The sequence below is a fragment of the Lemur catta genome, chromosome 1 (assembly GCF_020740605.2).
Source record: "Lemur catta isolate mLemCat1 chromosome 1, mLemCat1.pri, whole genome shotgun sequence".
NCBI classification, from domain to species: Eukaryota; Metazoa; Chordata; class Mammalia; order Primates; family Lemuridae; genus Lemur; species Lemur catta.
In genome coordinates, this window is record NC_059128.1 from 488,714 (window position 1) to 507,457 (window position 18,744).

Genomic DNA, 18,744 nt, shown 5'->3' on the forward strand with positions numbered 1-18,744 from the left:
AAAATTATATATACAAAAAACATTAGCTGGTAATGGTGGTGCATGCCTGTAGTCCCAGCTACTCGGGAGGCTGAGGCAGGAGGATCGCTTGAGCCCAGGAGTATGAGGTTGCTGTGAGCTAGGCTGACACCATGACACTCTAACCCGGCAACAGAGCGAGACTCTGTCTCCAAAAAAATAAATAAATAAGTGTAAATATTGAGGGAAATCGATTTCTTCCATACCTCAGACAGGGTGATGGTGACTTCTGTACTTTTAATTTGCACAGTTAAAAATATGTTAATGAAACTGTACATCAGTTATACATAACTAAATATGAACAATTAAATGGATGATTTGTTAGGGAAGGAGTGATAGACAAATAAGTAAAAATAAGTGAAACATTAAGTGCATGAAAATGCTTCTGCATTGACCCCATGTGTTCCCAATATTTCGCACATATTATTTAAGTAAAAACAGCAAGGCATAAATTTGCTTTATATTGTCATTACAGAGCCAAGGGTCCAGAAAGCATCCTAGGCTTGTCTAGCTCTGGTCTGCAGTGGGGTCCAGGGATGGGATTATAGACCCAGACACTGAGCCTAAATCTTCCTGGATATTTGCTCCTGGACATACCAGACAACCTCTATATGCATCGAAGTTTACATTTATGTCTATAAAATACATGAAACACTGACACCTACAGCGCATGGTTTATGTGTCTTTGTAAATTAGATAAGTGAACAAGAGTTAATTATTTATCACAGTACAGTCATGCAGTTTTTCTCTGGGTCTTGCCCTCCCTCAGCTGTCCCATCCAGGGCTTGCTATATAGCAGGGGACATGCAAATAGGGCCCTCCCTGTGCTGATGAAAACCAGCCCAGCCCTCACCCTGCAGCTCTGGGACAGGAGCCCCAGCCCCGCCATTCCCAGGTGTCTCCATTCGGTGATCAGCACTGAACACAGACACTCACCATGGAGTCTGGGCTCAGCTGGGTTTTCCTTGTTGCTCTGTTACAAGGTAATTCATGGAGAACTAGAGATATTGGGTGTGGGAGGGGATGTGAGTGAGGGGAACAGGGGTGTGTGTGGCAGTTTGTGACCAGGATGTGTCTGTGTTTGCAGGTGTCCAGTGTGAGGTGCAGCTGGTGGAGTCTGGGGGAGGCTTGGTCCAGCCTGGGGGGTCCCTGAGACTCTCCTGTGCAGCCTCCGGATTCACCTTCAGTGACTACTGGATGCACTGGGTCCGCCAGGCTGCAGGGAAGGGGCTGGAGTGGGTGGCAGTTATACGGTATGATGGAAGTAAGCAACACTACGCAGACGCCGTGAAAGGCCGATTCACCATCTCCAGAGACAACGCCAAGAACACGCTATCTCTGCAAATGAACAGTCTGAGAGCCGAGGACACGGCCCTGTACTACTGTGCCAGAGACACAGCGAGGGGACATCAGTGTGAGCCCAGACACAAACCTCCTGCGGGGCAGCGCGGGGCCGCCAGGGGGCGCCCAAGACACAGGAGCAGAGTCAGCCCAGGGCAGGAGCAGGTGGAGGGTGAGGGCTGGTTTCCTCTCGGGGTCGTGGCTTCCTCTCCAGAAAACGGTTTCCTCTGGGGAACTTCTCTGAATTCACGGTTCTGTGTTTCCCTCTGCAGTCTCTGAGTTAGATATGTTTGTGGTAATGAGAGAAAATATTGTCACCTGCACAAAAGGCAGACAGTGGCTTCCAGGCACTTTCTCCTTTCCCCAAATGGACATTAATTATCAACACTTCTCCGTAAGTCCGAAAATCAATAAAAGATTCTTTCCTGGACAGCACGATGCAGCACAGCACACAGAGGGAAACGTCCCTTCCTGCCGGCAAGCAGGATAAAGCGCCTACGGGACGTCAAGGGCAGACGGAGTCACCGTCCTAAGCAAGAGCAGGAGGACCCCGTGGAGCTCCGTGTCCCAGCACCAGGCTCCCAACATCGATTCTATCTGACAGGATTCCAGGGCAGAGGGACCCACCGACATGTAGTGCAGATGTTGGCTCTGATGGTGTTAGACACCTGCACACACAGGCAGGCACACACACACACACACTGAGTAACACGGGAAGGGTTAGTCTCTCCACTACTGAGGTGTCTGCAGAGCAGGGCAGGCCCCTCAACACAGTCCCTAGTGGCTTCGTAGGGCAGGAAGGGAGACGGGCTCAGGTTTCCACAACAGTTCCCTGGTGGGGCAGGGAGGGTCTGGTGGGGTCTGGGCCTGTGACAGCCATCTGGTGAGAAAGCACCTGTGATTCCTCCCTGGGATTCCCATGAGTGGGACAAACAGGGAAGACGAAGGATGGGCCTTCAGATGTCAGCGGACAGACACCAGCTAAGAGACATTGACTTTATTCCACTCAACAATTATTAAATATTTTTAAATTTTTGTTTGAAAAGCAGGCAAAGGCCATTATGGGTGGAAAACAATGAGGTCTGCCAAAAACTAGAAGACATTTCATTAGTTTGAACAACTCAGAGTACTAATGGGGATGAGCAGGCGGAGGAGTTAGACAGGGTCTTGGTCCAACGTCATGGTGGAAGCTTTTCACTGTACAAGATCATCAGCTTATCCTGAAGGCCTTGTGTCAGCTGTGGGCTGCAAATTACCAGAAGCTTCCCAGGTTCTACAGGGAAGCTCAGTTTGACTTTCTCTACCACAGCAGCCTTCCAAGTGTCTGGAATTCTGAACTGATGCTGTCATTGTGAAATATGAACCCGATGGATTCCTCCCTGTAATTGCACTGCTGTGTTTCCCTTAAAGTCCTTAATAATATTTGGTCCAGTATGGTTCAAGGCCAGTATTTTCTTGATGTTTCTCCAACACACACTATGTCCTGGTTGAAGGTGATGAGAGACTGCTAAAAAGATGTAGTAAAAGGACCCTGAATCTGTGGTGATAAGAGTGTCTATAATGCATGAACTGCTTCCAAAATTCTTTACTCTCACATGCAATAGGGAAAATGCTAGTAGTTGTGGTAAAATCTAAATGTTTGTTCAGTTGCTACCAAGTCATAGGGTAACAACTGATGTGTTCTTGAGGGACTGGGCCACAATGCTGTAAGCTAGTCCTCATGGTAGACTGGTGAAGGATTTCAAGAATTGCTTAAAACTGTGATATGCAAATTTCATTATGCTAATTGGATAAACATTTTCAACATTTACAAAATATTTCCAATGAGTGGATGGTGTGTTACGTGAGCAGTGGTGATGCCTCACAAGGTTAGACAGCATCACAGACTAAATTTAGGCTGCTTGTTCTCGGTAATGACCTCCTACAACACTTGTTTAACCCCCATGTTATTTTTTTGCATGATTTCTATTTACTTTAGTTGGATCTCTAGGATTTAGAATTCTATCTAGAAATTCCTTAGTTTTTTGTTCATTTTGATAGGTTTTCCAGAACTTTTGAGAAACCGTTTTGTTTGCAAAATATCCCAAGTTCATGTACTATTTTAAAAACATATGCTTTTAATCCCGGATTTTGGGTAATTGACAAGCACCAAGAAGGGCAACGACTTCTGCCACATGGGGTAATTTTACTTCCAGTTGAGCACAACATTGTACTGGAAACTTTTCCTACATAATATGAATCACTGCTTAATAACATCCAGGTTTATTATTGAAGTGTGATTGATGAACAAATAATATAGTCTCAAGGGTCTCAATGAGTATCGCATCCAAGGAATATACAGAACTTTTCGCTGATGCAGACAAAATAGCTCCGTGCCCACACTGAGCTTTCAGCCCCGTGTCCTAGCACACAGTGAACCGCACGCTACTGTTCACCTCAGCTGGGGCTCCTGACTAGGAAATCAGGTACTTTTGGTTTTAATGCCTCTAGACCATCATATCTGGCTATTTTAGCAAAAAGTAAAGGCAACATGAAATAACGAAACAATAAGGAAAATCATAACCTAATGAAACAAGAAGCCGGGGTGTGAGTGGCTCCATCTTTGCCAATTTCAAAAGCTCATGCACCCAAGGAGTTTCTTGTCTCAACGTTTCACACTGATATGCAGAAAACGTCGCCTTCATCCCCCAGGCCCCTCTTGTGTGGATGGTGAGAGGGTTTTCAGGGTCACGCAGATAGGACAAGGGTGGAAGAGAGAGGACACCTTTCTGAACTTTCCCCTGAAGGATCAGCAAGGTCACAACAGAGACTCTCTCCTGCCTCCGTGACTAGAACTCTGTCACCCGCCCACATGCACACGAATTCCTCATGGGCATAAATGCTACCATGATGAGGCTGACCATTTTATCACATAAAATTACTGGAAACTGGCATAAATATTTTCTTTTCCTTTTTCTGCGGGGAGTTAGCTACGCTCCCTGCAAAATTTCATGTCCCTCAGACAGGGGTTGTCTCAAAGGATAACATAATAGTAGGAAACAGAAATAAAAATAATACACAGAGCCAAAGATATAAAGTAAAGATTTATGGAGATAGATAAAGCAGAGTGCCCGGAAAGTTACATCTCTTCCCACAGAAATGCAACCCAGACTGAATTTTTACAGAGATACTTATAGGGCAGATACAGGTTGTCCTTCCGGTGAACCCCATGCTGAGTGTCTTTTACTGAGCAATGCAGCCCTTGGCCCCAGGAAATGTCAGGCTGCCACCATTAATTGAATTGGATGCACGGTAATCACACAGCTAGTGGTCCTGAGTGAGGACTTGGGTTTGGAAAGACACACACATGCGCTGGATGCAGTCAAGGTGAGTTGCTGCACCTTCCAGACTCAGAGTTCTTAAGGAATTTTGTCATCAAGTGACTCTGTGACTCAGTTCAGGAGCCATGTTGAGGTCACTGCTGGTCTCTTTTGCTCACAGACCTCAGATCAGGCAGAGGATGATCTCAGTCTGCCTTGGTTGGTGAAAGCACATGAAGTTGGGTGATGCATGTCACCCAGCCCTGCCACTGTGGCCACTTAATTCATGGACCATTCGGGCGGCGCTGGAGTCGCTGGTTGCAGAGGATGACTGTTGTCCACTGGCTAATTCCAGGCGCGTGACTGTCAGTGTGACTGCACAGGGAGTGCACTCTGAAGATGCCGGGACACAATGCAGAGGGCTTCTCACCAAGGCCCAGACAACACACTCATGAATAACCCACGTGGTGGTGACAGGTGCAGCCTGCAGGGAGAATGGACCAAGATGGTGAATTTTATTACCTGGTAACACACACCCAAATGTCACATGGCCCTTTAAGACTGAACAAGAAAGGTTCTACAGGTGGCCCAGGACCGAGCACAGGTGTCATCAGGACACTCTCAGTGGTGCCCACATGCAGGGCCCACCTCCCACGCAGGCTTCCGTCCAGTCCCTGCACCAGCCCTCACACAGGGGACTGGGGAACAGTCCTGTGTGAGTTCCTCTACCGTACTGGCTGCGGGAGATAAATTATGGTGTGGGCTAAGTCGGTTATCTGCCGTGAATTCAGTTTTGTGAGTGGAGAGCAGAAGAATTATAGAAGAAAATGTTGGAAAACTCTTCTACATACAAGCTTATGCCACAAGTTATTAAGACCACAATGGTAATCACAGCAACAAGAAAAATTAATATGTTGGTCTTGATTAATCTACACCAAGGTCCCTTGCAGGGATTTCTTGGTCACAACAAATGCAGCATGTGCTGGGCACTACAGAGTGCTGTGGCACCTGGGTCTGCTAATTAGGGGTAGAGGTGAGATTAATCCCTATCCACACTCCATGGTGACAACTTGAGAAATCTTTCTTTTTATTGCCCCAATGTTAGGCTGTGATTGATTAGCAGTTCTGGTTCCCAGGAAGGATCACTCCTACTGGGTGCACAATGTGCTCCCCTGAACCTGAGACCTGGTCTGAGGCCCCTCAGTTGGGGTCCTCATGACTGTGGACCAGCCAACAATGAAAGGCCCTTTCCCACCGATAGACACTAACTCTGCGTTGGAGTCTAAGCTTGTGTGTTCCCATGGAGGCAGGGGCAGTTACTCGGGCCTAGGCAGTTTCTGTGGTTTCTCCACTGCATTCCACACTGGGGAGGTCAAGTGGATCAACCACCTGCCTAAGGGTGGCCAAGGGCCCAAGGACAATGGCTCTGCAGGGCTCAGGCCTGAGTCACTCCATCAGGGAACAACACGCAGAAACCCTCACTACAAAGTGCTGCCGTGTGTTAGAAGAATGTGTTAGAAGGTTCCAGAGTTTAGGTGGGAGGGGACACTAGTGAATGTCAAGCATGACCACAGGGCCACATGCAGCCGTGGACAGTGGAGCCTGACCACTCACACTGACATTGTGACTTCCACAAAGATAAGGGCTGGCTACTGTCCCAAGCTTCTGTCAGCCCCATAGACTGAACCGGGGCCTGTGTGGACCTGCCTGGCAAGAGGGAAACGTAAGGACAAACTTCAGTGGATCTTTCTTGGTCCCACTCATGTGACCTGGGCCCAACACAGAGGAAGCACAGTTGCATTTGACAATTTGTGTGAACCTGAATCCCCTCTGCTAAGTAGACTCATGTCACAATTAATGCACAACAACGTCAAGGGCAGTGTGGGTTCCGTGGCCCACAGTTTGATGCAACCTTCAAGTTGTAAGACTAGAATGCAGCAAAATCCCATCACGTTCTTATTACAGAAAGAGGATGTCGCAACCCTATGAGGCAGGGTCACATTGATCCTGGAGTTGGTTCAGGGGAGCAGCAGGGTCTAGTGCTGGGGAGCAGAGGCCAGATACTGCAGGTGCCTCTTACCAGATATGTGCTTGCTCTTGCACACATTGTGCAACTCTTCTATGCTTCTCTTTTTACAATATCATCTTTGAAATATCATGACCCACAAACTCGCCCAGTACTCTCACATCTTCCCTGGCATGTGCCTTCTCTACCCCAGCACTTGCTATATAGCAGGGGACATGCAAATGGGGCCCTCCCTCTGCTGATGAAAACCAGCCCAGCCCTCACCCTGCAGCTCTGGGACAGGAGCCCCAGCCCCGGCATTCCCAGGTGTCCCCATTCGGTGATCAGCACTGAACACAGACACTCACCATGGAATCTGTGCTGCACTGGGTTTTCCTTGTTGCTCTGCTACAAGGTAATTCATGGAGAACTAGAGATATTGGGTGTGGGAGGGGATGTGAGTGAGAGAAACAGGGGTGTGTGTGGCAGATTCTGACCAGGATGTGTCTGTGTTTGCAGGTGTCCAGTGTGAGGTGCAGCTGGTGGAGTCTGGGGGAGGCTTGGTCCAGCCTGGAGGGTCCCTGAGACTCTCCTGTGCAGCCTCCGGATTCACCTTCAGCAGCTATGGGATGCACTGGGTCCGCCAGGCTCCAGGGAAGGGGCTGGAGTGGGTGGCAGTTATATGGTATGATGGAAGTAAGCAATACTACGCAGACGCCGTGAAGGGCCGATTCACCATCTCCAGAGACAACGCCAAGAACACGCTGTCTCTGCAAATGAACAGTCTGAGAGCCGAGGACACGGCCCTGTACTACTGTGCGAGAGACACAGTGAGGGGACATCAGTGTGAGCCCAGACACAAACCTCCTGCGGGGCAGCGCGGGGCCGCCAGGGGGCGCCCAAGACACGGGAGCAGAGTCAGCCCAGGGCAGGTGCAAGTGACAATAATGGTTTATTTCCTGTCAGAGTTTGGGGCTTCCTCTCTAGAAGTTTCATCGTGGGAGCTTCCTTCCCTCATGGCTTTGTGCTCGTCACTGTAGTGTCTGAATTAGTATCTTCTCGTAGTGAATGAACACATTCTCACCTGCACTAAGGGAGAACGTCACTCTCGTGTTCAGTGTACCCATGAGGTTGCTTTTGGCCCTTCCCCTCCTCTCCCTCCCATCTGCTTGATTTCCACTGAGTTTTACCTCCCTCTATGCACATTTGTGCTCATTGTTCAGTTCCAATTAATAGGAAGCACATGTGGTGGGTTTTTCCACTCTTGAGACACTTCACTTAGGAGAATGGTCTCCAGTTCCATCCAAATTGCTGTAACAGGCATTAATTCATCCCTTTCTGTGGCTGAGTGTTTATAGACCACACTTTGTCAATCCACTCATGAACTGATGGCCACGTAGGTTGATTCCACATCTTTTCGATTGTGAATAGTGCTCCAGTAAACATCCAAGTGCAGGAGTCTTTTTGGTAAAATGACTTCTCTCCCTGTGGGCAAATACCCAGCAGTAGGATTGCTGGATTGAATGGTAGGTCTACTTTCATTTCTTTGGAGATTCTCTATACTGTTTTCCACACGGATACTACTAATTTGCACTACCACCAACAGTGTATAAGTGCTCCTATCTCTCTGCATCCAGACCAGCATCTATTGGTGTTGGACTTTTTTAGAAAAACCCATTCTAACATGGTAAGGTGATATTGCATTGTGGTTTTAATTTGCATTTCCCTGATGATCAATGATGTTGAACATTTTTTCATATGTTGACTTGTCCTTTGCTTATCTTCTTTTGAAAATCTTCTGTTCATGTCTTTCTGAATAGAAATTTTTCAAAAGAAGATATAAGAATGGCTAACAAACATACGAAAGAATGCTCAACATCTCTAATCATCAGGGAAATGCAAATCAAAACCACAATGAGATATCACTTAACTCCAGTGAGAATGGCCTTTATCAAAAAGTCCCAAAACAATACATATTGGGGTGGATGCGGAGAGACAGGAACACTCATACACTGCTGGTGGGATTGCAAACTAGTGCAACTCCTGTGGAAAGCAATATGGAGATATCTTAAACAGATTCAAGTGGACTTACCATTCAATCCAGCAATCCCATTATTGGCCATCTACACAGAAGAACAAAAGTCATTCTATAAAAAGGACACCTGCACCCGAATGTTTATAGCAGCACAATTCACAATTGCAAAGATGTGGAAACAACCCAAATGCCCATCAATTCATGAATGGATTAATAAAATGTGGTATATGTATACCATGGAGTATTACTCAGCTATAAAAAAAATGGTGATATGGCATCTCTTTTGTTCTCCTGGAGAGAGTTGGAACCCATTCTATTAAGTGAAGTATCCGAAGAATGGAAAAATAAGCACCACATGTACTCACCATCAAATTGGTTTCCCTGATTATCACCTAAGTGCATTAGGGAATAACACCAATTGGGTATTGGACAGAGGTGTGGCAGGGGGGGAGGGGATGGGTGTATACCTACGTGATGAGTGTGATGTGCATTGTCTGGGGAATGGACACACTTGAAGCTCAGACTTGGGGGGATGGGGGGCATGGGCAATATATATAACCTGAACTATTGTACCGCCATAATAGGCTGAAATAAAAAAATAAAAAAATACAAATAAAATAAAATAAAATCTTTTGTTCATGTCTTTTGTCCACCTTTTAATGGGGTTGTTTACGTTTTTCTTGCTGATTTGCTAGAGTTACTTGCAGACTCTGGTTCTTAGCTCTTTATCAGATGTACAGCTTGCAAATATTTCTCCCATCCTGTAGGATGTCTATTTGCTTTGTTGATTATTTTCTTAGCTGTATTGAAGCTCTTTAATTTAATCAAAACTCATTCATTTATTTTTGTTGTTGCTGTAATTGCCATTGGGTTTTTTTCAATAAAGTCTTTTCCTAGGTCAATACGTAGAAGAGTTTTTCTTATATTTCTTCTAGAATTATTATGGTTTCATACATTACATGAGACCCTATGTCCTCTATCCAACTTGAATTATCCATCTTGCATTATTTTTTTGTGAGTGGTGGGATATACGGATTTTGTTTCATTCTTCTGCATGTGGCTATCTCATTTGCCCAGCACCATTTACTGAATAGGGATTCTTTTCCCAGCATATGCTGTTGTCTGCTACATCACAGATCATTTGCCTTATGTGAATGGTTACTTATGTGGGTCTCTGTACTGTTCCACTGGTCTAGGTCTGTATTTTTATGCCAGTACCATACTTTTTTGATGACTTTAGCCTTGTAGTAGTGTTTGAAATTGATGTGTGTGATATTATATGTGTGTCTATGTGGTGTGCTTCAGTATGTGCAGCTATGCATGTCTCTTTGTAAGGTTTTTAATATTATTTGTGCTGTTATAGCTTTATTAAGAATAAGGTCCTAGTGCCTGTCATCTAAGCTACTCTAGAGGCTGAGGTGGGAGGATTTATTGAGGCTACACTGGGCAACATTGTGAGACCACATCTCTAAAAATTAAAAAACAAAGAAGAAGAAAACAAGGCCTTAATTTTTCTTTACAGTATTTTCTAATTAAATAATTCTCCAATAAATCTGCCTCCTAAACTCTGTGGTTACAGCATTTTCCTCCATGTGTGTTTACTTCCACTGATAAATATCTAAATAGCGCAGGTTTGCTGCTGACTACTTTCAGGCACACGTGCATCTCTGTGTGCACCTTGCAGATCACTGCAGGGCTCCCCATCCACATTTGGTCCATTTGTCTCCTTCCTGTCCTTATTCCAGGATGCTCAGTGGGTCTTCCACCCCTGAAAATGGTGGTGGAGCTCAGGGCTGGGACCTCAGCCTGCCATCTCTGAGGGCCACTTGAACCTGCTGAGAACTGCCAGTCATTGCCCTGCTCCTGCCCTCTGGAGGAGCCTGGCCATCCTGGGGAAGCAGTCTGGCTCCACTGCTGGGGCACGTGGCTCTGAGTGCTGCGGTGTGTGTCCCCGAACCTCTCCTCCTCCTGCATTTGCTTCTGGACCAGCGGTTCTCAAGCTTCACTGGGCAAGACTCACTCCAGAGGGGCTGGGATGTAGGCACAGTCCACAGACACCAGCAGACTCCCTGAGACCTGATGTGGGGTCAGCGCCATGAGTGATCATGGAGGTGAGACACGGTGTACACATTTGGACACATTTGCAAAATGTCTTCTAGAGTAAATAAATGCCTGCATTGTACAGCGTTAAATAAAATATTATTTTTAAATTCCTCAATAGACAATGATGAAATTTGCCACAGTGTTCACATATCTGCCAGTGTAAAGGGTGAGCAAGTTCCCGTGCTGTTCTTTTACGGCGAGGCAGCGCCCACACTCGCACGTAGTGAACCGTATGGGCCTCGTTGCTCTTGTGGTTGTGTTGTCAGGCCGGACTGGGAACCCCTTGATGACCCTGCTCCCACCTGTGCAGTGTCTTCATTCTCCATCACAGCCAGTGCTTATCCATGTTCCACAACACGCCTGTCACCAGGAGATAGTTTCATGCACAGATGATTTTAGGAGGAGAGGGTACATGCAGTTTGGGGGTGGATATTGCCCCATTTGGCAATTCTTGCTTTGGCTGCCTGTGCTCTTCATGTCATACCCATGAAATTATTGCCAAACTTAAAGCCTTGAAGATTCCCTGCTCTCTTGTTCTGCTGACTTACAGTTTGAGGCCTTATGTTTAGGTATTTTCCCCAACCCATTTGTTAAGGAGACTATCTTTAATTGCCAAGTGGTCAATCAAGTCAGGAAAAGCAATAAGCAAAATGCAATAACTCTTAATGATAGAACCACTCTCAACAAAAAACGAGGGGAAGAAGGAAACCACCTCAACATGATAACGACCGTGGATGATGAGCCCACAGCAAACAGCACAGAAATGGTGAAAGGCTCAACTTGTCTCCAAGACCTGGAACAAGAGTCGAGCTCTCATCCCTGCTCCTATTCAACATTGCGCTGCAAGTCCTGCTAGAGCAATTCTGCAAGAAAAGAAATAAAGTGTGTCCACGCTGGAAAGGAAGGGGTAAAAGAATTCCTATTCTCAGATGAATGAACAGAGACGTTTCCTGCCTGTGGATGCCCATTTGTCTCAGTAAATATATATTTTTTCCAATTTCCAGAAGAGCTGAAAATGTATGTTTGTAGGTTGTTGTTGTTGATGAGTCACTTGGATTTTCTTGGACAAAACATTTCAAAGCCAGATCTCGAAACATATATGTGTTTTCCTCTGCCTAAAAGGGTATGTGTGTGCATAACATTGTGTTGCTCTCTGCACAATTTTACATGGAAATGAGCACAATCAAGGATGGAGGAGTCTCCACAGCCCGATGAGCACGAACCATCCCCAGTGCAGGAGCAGAGTGAGGCTGGGTCAGAAGCTGCTGCCGGCTGTGCCCCTGAGAGTCCACTCCAGCTGCCCACAGTCTGCTCAGTCACGGGTGGATGAAGACGGACGTCAGAAGTGCCACCCTGTGTCCCGACAGGGCTGACGGTGCACAAGGACACAGTCTATTATCCGTGGACTGTTTCTACAGGAGTTCACACATGTGCACACTCACTGATGAGCATGCACTGATTACACAGTAAATGTAAATATATTTTACTTTAACAATTTTGTTCCTCTCACTGCTGATCGAAGACTCATTAGACCAGAGCTCTCCAGCATAGCACCTGCTCTCGCCAAACGCACACCTGTGTCTGGAAGGCAGGAGCCAGGGCACCTGCCTTGCTCTCTACTCCCCTCCTCCAGGACGAAGCCGCAAGGGTGAGGGGCTCCCGGATGAGTGTCCGAGGAGAAGACTGTCTGCAGGGATGGGGGCCTTGCAGTCTTGGCGAGACCACAGGGCCCTCGGGGGACTTTGTGTCCTCATACTCCCAGGCCTGAAATGGGCAGGTGTCCCCGATGGAGGGCAGACATGAAAGCCCACACCTGAGGCCTCCTCCTCATGACAGACTCTCTCCTGTGGAGTCCTGAGACCTGAGTCCTCCCTAGAGGGTCAGGGCCCCGGTGAGGCCAATGCAAATCTCCACCAGCTCCACCCTCTCCTGGGTTGAAAAGCCCGGCACAGGGCCTGGGTGGGTGACTCCTGTGCCACGCCATGGATGTGCATTGCCCCACCCTCCTGCTGCTGCCCGTTCCCCCGGGAGTGCTCGGGTCAGGCCCTCAGACAGGGATGAAGTCTCCTCTTCTCTCCTGAACTGGCTACACCTTCCTCCTGGGCTTTCTCCACAGGGGTCCTGTCACAGGTGACCCCAAAGGAGGCTGGTCTGGGGCTGGGGACACCCACCCAGACCCTGAGGCTGACATGCACCTTCTCTGGGTTCTCACTGAGCCCCTCTGGCATGGTATGGGCTGGGTCCACCAGCCTGCAGGGATGGCCCTGGAGTGGCTTGCAGACATTTGGTGGGACAATGACAAGTACTGCAGCCCATCCCTGAAGAGCCAGCTCACAATCTCCAAGGACGCCTCCCAAAACCGGGTGGTCTTAACAATGACTGGCCTGTGCCCTGTGAGGTGTGCACACAAGTGACACGCTGTACCCTGTTTTACAAAGATTCAACGAGAACAGCTCCAGCTACATGTGCCAGATGAACAGTCCATGTAAGGCAGTCTGGTACTTGGACTTAGCGCCTGGTGGGGGAGGAACTGAGACACGTGACACACGCCGTGCCCAGGCTGAGGACGGCCGGGGTGGCATTCCATGCTTACAGATGGGCTCCCAGGATTCCCAGTAAGAGTAATTCATAATTAAATAGTGGCATTAACAGTCTGGGAACTCCTTTCTTGCACACACACAAACCCTCGTGGTGTGAGCAGCTGGGTCACACAGCACCTTTGCACTAGGGGTGGCTCCTGCCAAAGACAGACAGAGAAGCAGCTGGTAGGAACACAAGCACACGAAGAGTCAGAAGATCCAGATCCAGGAAAGTTGAGGACAAAGGAATTAGCTGAAGGCTTTCATCTGGTTGACCAGAATTGGCTAAGCTTGAGGAGCAACATGGTAACAGTGAGCAGTTTACAAAGGTTTGGTGTGAAGTTAGTGAGCCTGTCGGTGGCTACAAGGTCATTTGCGTTGGGAAAAAAAAAAAAGAAAAGAAAATGCCGTACAAACAACCCAGACAGCTTCTTCAAGAAACTGGCTTCAGCGCCAAGCGCCCTCCTCCTGCAGGGGCGTGAGCGCTAAGGGGCTGCAGTCGGATCCCGGCCCAGGCGCGTGCGCTGGTGAGGAGACAGGACCAGACGCCACGGCTCCCGCTGACCAGGCCTGAGCCCCTGGAGACACAGCCCAGCCCCTCCACGCTGCTGGGTTCAGTTTTACATCTGACAGTGGAGGCAACTTGCACAACTACATCACATGACCCATGTCCATGGGTACACATGAAATGAGAGGATACATGCGAAGTACTTATCAAAGCCTAATCTTATAATACTAAAAGACATTTCCTCTAAAACATTCATTGTCACCAACCTCCTCAGGAAACTCAGAGTATTCTGGGGACATTCCCTCTCCTTAGGTGTCCCCACCCAGGACTTGCTATATAGCAGGGGACATGCAAATAGGGCCCTCCCTCTGCTGATGAAAACCAGCCCAGCCCTCACCCTGCAGCTCTGGGACAGGAGCCCCAGCCCCGGCATTCCCAGGTGTCCCGGTTCGGTGATCAGGACTGAACACAGACACTCACCATGGAGTCTGGGCTCAGCTGGGTTTTCCTTGTAGCTCTGTTACAAGGTAATTCATGGAGAACTAGAGATATTGGGTATGAGAGGGGATGTGAGCGAGAGAAACAGGGGTGTGTGTGGCAGTTTCTGACCAGGATGTGTCTGTGTTTGCAGGTGTCCAGTGTGAGGTGCAGCTGGTGGAGTCTGGAGGAGGCTTGGTCCAGCCTGGGGGGTCCCTGAGACTCTCCTGTGCAGCCTCCGGATTCACCTTCAGCAGCTACTGGATGTATTGGATCCGCCAGGCTCCAGGGAAGGGGCTGGAGTGGGTGGGAGAGATTAATGGTAATGGTGGTAGCACATACTACGCAGACGCCGTGAAGGGCCGATTCACCATCTCCAGAGACAACGGCAAGAACACGGTGTCTCTGCAAATGAACAGTCTGAGAGCCGAGGACACGGCCCTGTACTACTGTGCCAGACACAGTGAGGGGACATCAGTGTGAGCCCAGACACAAACCTCCTGCGGGGCAGCGCGGGGCCGCCAGGGGGCGCCCAAGACACGGGAGCAGAGTCAGCCCAGGGCAGGTGCAGGTGGAGGGTGAGGGCTGGTTTCCTCTCGGGGTCGTGGCTTCCTCTCCATAAAGCGGTTTCCTCTGGGGAACGTCTCTGAATTCACGATTCTGTGTTTCCCTCTGCAGTCTCTGAGTTAGATATGTTTGTGGTAATGAGAGAAAATATTGTCACCTGCACAAAAGGCAGACAGTGGCTTCCAGGGACTTTCTCTTTTCCCCAAATGGACATTAATTTTCAACACTTCTCAGTAAGTCCGAAAATCAATAAAAGATTCTTTCCTGGACAGCACAATGCAGCAGAGCACACAGAGGGAAACGTCCCTTCCAGCCGGCAAGCAGGATAAAGCGCCTACGGGACGTCAGGGGCAGACGGAGTCAGCGTCCTAAGCAAGAGCAGGAGGACCCCGTGGGGCTCCGTGTCCCAGCACCAGGCTCCCAACATGGATTCTATCTGACAGGATTCGAGGGCAGAGGGACCCACCGACATGTAGTGCAGATGTTGGCTCTGATGGTGTTAGACACCTGCACACACAGGCAGGCACAGACACACACACACACACACACACACACACACGCACACACTGAGTGGACACGGGAAGGGTTAGTCTCTCCACTACTGAGGTGTCTGCAGAGCAGGGCGGGCCCTCAACACAGTCCCAAGTGGCTTCATGGGACAGGAAGGTAGACGGGCTCAGGTTTTCACAACAGTTCCCTGGGGGGCAGGGAGGGTCTGGTGGGGTCTGGGCCTGTGACAGCCATCTGGTGAGAAAGCACCTGTGATTCCTCCCTGGGATTCCCATGAGTGGGACAAACAGGGAAGACGAAGGATGGGCCTTCAGATGGCGGGGGACAGACACCAGCTAGGAGACTCTGACTCTTTATTCCTCTCAACAACTAGGTTTAAAAAAGATTTTTAAAAAAAGATTAAATGATATTGTGTGTAGACAACAACCATGTTTGCAGAAAAATAGAAGATATTTTGTTAGTAAGAGATGATATTAATAATAATTAGGATGAGTAGGAGGAGTTAGACGAGGGTCTTGGTCACATGCCTTGGGTGGAATCTTTTCACTGTCCAATATGATGTGCTTACGGTAAAGGTGGTGCTGTGGGCTTCAAAATACCAGAAGGTTCACAGGTTCTATAGAAAGGCTCCCTCTGGCATCCTCCACTGCCATAGCCAGCAAGTACCCAGAGTTCTGCAGGGATACTGTAGTTGTGAAATATGAACCCAAAAATTGACTCCCTGTGATTTCAATACTGTATTTTTTTTTTTTTTTGAGGCAGAGTCTCGCTCTGTTGCCCGGGCTAGAGGGAGTGCTGTGGCGTCAGCCTAGCTCACAGCAACCTCAAACTCCTGGGCTTAAGTGATCCTACTGCCTCGGCTTCCCAAGTAGCTGGGACTACAGGCATGTGCCACCATGCCCGGCTAATATTTTTCGATATATATAATTTTAGTCCAAATCATTTCTTTCTATTTTTAGTAGAGACGGGGTCTTACTCTTGCTCAGGCTGGTCTCAAACTCCTGACCTCAAGCAATCCTCCCACCTCGGCCTCCCAGAGTGCTAGGATTACAGGCATGAGCCACCGCACCCGGCCTCTATTTTCTTAAAACTCGTTAATGATATTAGTTCCAATATGGCCCAATTGCAGTGCTCTGATGTTTCTTCCAATACACACAATGTCCTGGTGAACTTCGTGGGAAACTTTTAAAAAGATGTAGTAAAAGACAGCCTGAATCTGTGGGTCAGAGGAGTGGCTATAACACATGAGTTACTTTCCAGGGTTTTTTTTTTTTTTTTTTTTTTTAATCCCAGCTGAACTGCCTTTATTTTTAACACTCACCACCACCTGGTAAGCAGATGACATTGTTTCTTTTTTTTTATTTCAGCATATTACGGGGGTACAAAAGTTTAGGATATGTATATTGCTCTTGTCCCCCTGCCCCCCGGATCAGAGCTTCAAGAGTGTCCATCCCCTAGACAGTGCATATTGCACTCATCATATATGTATACACCCATGCCCTCCCCACCCACATCTGCCCAACACCCGATTAATGTTATTCCTAAATGTGCTCTTAGGTGACGATCAGTGAAACCAGTTTGATGGTGAGTACAGGTGGTGCCTATTTTTCCATTCTTGGGATACTTCACTTAGTAGGATGCGTTCCAGCTCAATCCAGGATAATACAACAGGTGCTATATCACCATTGCTTCTTATAGCTGAGTAGAACTCCATGGTATACATATACCACATTCTATTAATCCACTCATGTATTGATGGGCACTTGGGTTGTTTCTACTTCTTTGCAATTGTGAATTGTGCTGCTATAAACATGTGAGTGCAGATGTCTTTGCAGGAGGGAGAATGCTACTACCCGTGGTAAAATCTAAGTCTTTGATCTGTCCACTACCAAGCCATTGGGTAGTAACTGATGTGTCCTTGAGGGAGGGTCCGTAATGTCACAATGCTACTGGTAGAACCACTGGCCAAGGGAGTTCAAGAATCTCTTATAATTATGACATTGTGAACTTAATAATGTGAATTTGATCAACATTTTCAGAAGACTTTTAATGAATGGATGGTGTGTTTTATGAGTAGTGGAAATGCCTTACAATCTTAGGTGCCTTTATAAACGAGCTCTAGCTGCTTTTTCTGTGTCATGTATTCTACAACACTTGTTTAGGTCTCATGCTACTATTTTTTTTTTTTTTTTGCACTCTTCTTAGCTTCCAATGTGCTGCACTTCTCTGTCGATTAAGGCTTCTAATCCACACGATGGACAGGAACTGTGGTAGACCACACTCTCTGTATCGACCCATCTGTTGAGAGACATGTAGGCCTGTGGTGTTTCCAGGGCATGCAGGCACAGTGGGTGTGGAGGAGGAAAAAGGCCTGGGGAAATTCCTGGAGACTCTGTGGGGAGGGACCTGGCTGTGTCCGGATCTACATAAGAGAAGGAGGTTTCAGGTGTGGGTTGGAAGCAGACGCCACTCAGCCCAGCTGGGCTCGTCACAACGCAACATCCCCTGCAATGACCTCCTTTTGGATGGAGGGAAGGGCAGGTCAGGCTCTCACCTAACAGCGGTAACGTGCCAGTCTCTCAGGGGAGACGGGAACCACAGTACATGGGAGGTTCAGGGAAGACGGCAGGAAGGACCAACACGAGCCAGATCTCAGTCCCTTCCCTGTTTGAGCACAAGGCTTCCCCAGGTGAAGATTTCTCCTCAGTCTCTAGGACAGAGTAGATCTACTAATGGGCTGGGTACGGTCACAGCGGCCTCCTTAGACAGGGCCGGGGGTCTGGGGAAGGCAGCGGTGTGGTCGGGAAGAAAAGGAGACCTCTGTGTCCCCCCCTTGGCTGCTGCCAGCTTCATGAGGCGTCTGGGAGGTCGGACGTGCACCGGGTGCGAGGCCGCTGCTGCACGTGGCTGGCGGGGACTGAGGCTCCGTGTCCTAAGGTGTCGCCTCCAAGGTGCGGCTACAGGAGTCGGGCTCAGGGCTGGTGACGCCATCTCAGACACTGTCCCTCCCCTGTGTCACCTCTGCACTGTCCATCCCACGCTGTGGGTACTGCTACAGCTGCGTCTGCCAGCCCTGGGGCCCGGGACAGGACCGCGTCAGGAACACATGCTCCGCAGGGAGCGCAAGTTACACCGTGTCCCGCAAGAGCTGAGCTACCACGTCCTGATCACTGTCTAGGAACCAGCTGTCCCTGCAGCTGAGCTCTGTGCCCACGAAGGACAGGGCCGGATTCACCGTGGGACACACAGTGAGGGGACATCAGTGCGGGCCCAAACGCAGACCTCCCTGCAGGGGCGCTCGT

The 18,744-nt window shown here is 48.4% G+C and overlaps 1 protein-coding gene and 2 gene segments (V, D, J or C); all 3 read left to right on the plus strand.

The window, feature by feature from the left end:
• Window positions 1-955: 955 nt before the first annotated feature.
• Window positions 956-1,638, plus strand: LOC123643374. The segment is given in 2 exon segments: window positions 956-1,001; window positions 1,106-1,638. Coding segments are annotated over 2 exon segments (579 nt in total).
• Window positions 1,639-6,994: 5,356 nt separating this feature from the next.
• On the plus strand, window positions 6,995-7,511 carry LOC123621372 (the record flags this gene model as incomplete). The annotated part of the segment is given in 2 exon segments: window positions 6,995-7,078; window positions 7,183-7,511. Coding segments are annotated over 2 exon segments (413 nt in total), but the record flags the coding sequence as incomplete, so codon positions are not given.
• A 5,272-nt stretch (window positions 7,512-12,783) lies between these two features.
• On the plus strand, window positions 12,784-18,594 carry LOC123643379. Its single transcript, XM_045558884.1, is given in 6 exon segments — window positions 12,784-12,820; window positions 12,909-13,028; window positions 13,031-13,199; window positions 13,855-13,907; window positions 14,475-14,830; window positions 18,394-18,594. Coding segments are annotated over 6 exon segments (936 nt in total).
• Window positions 18,595-18,744: the final 150 nt, after the last annotated feature.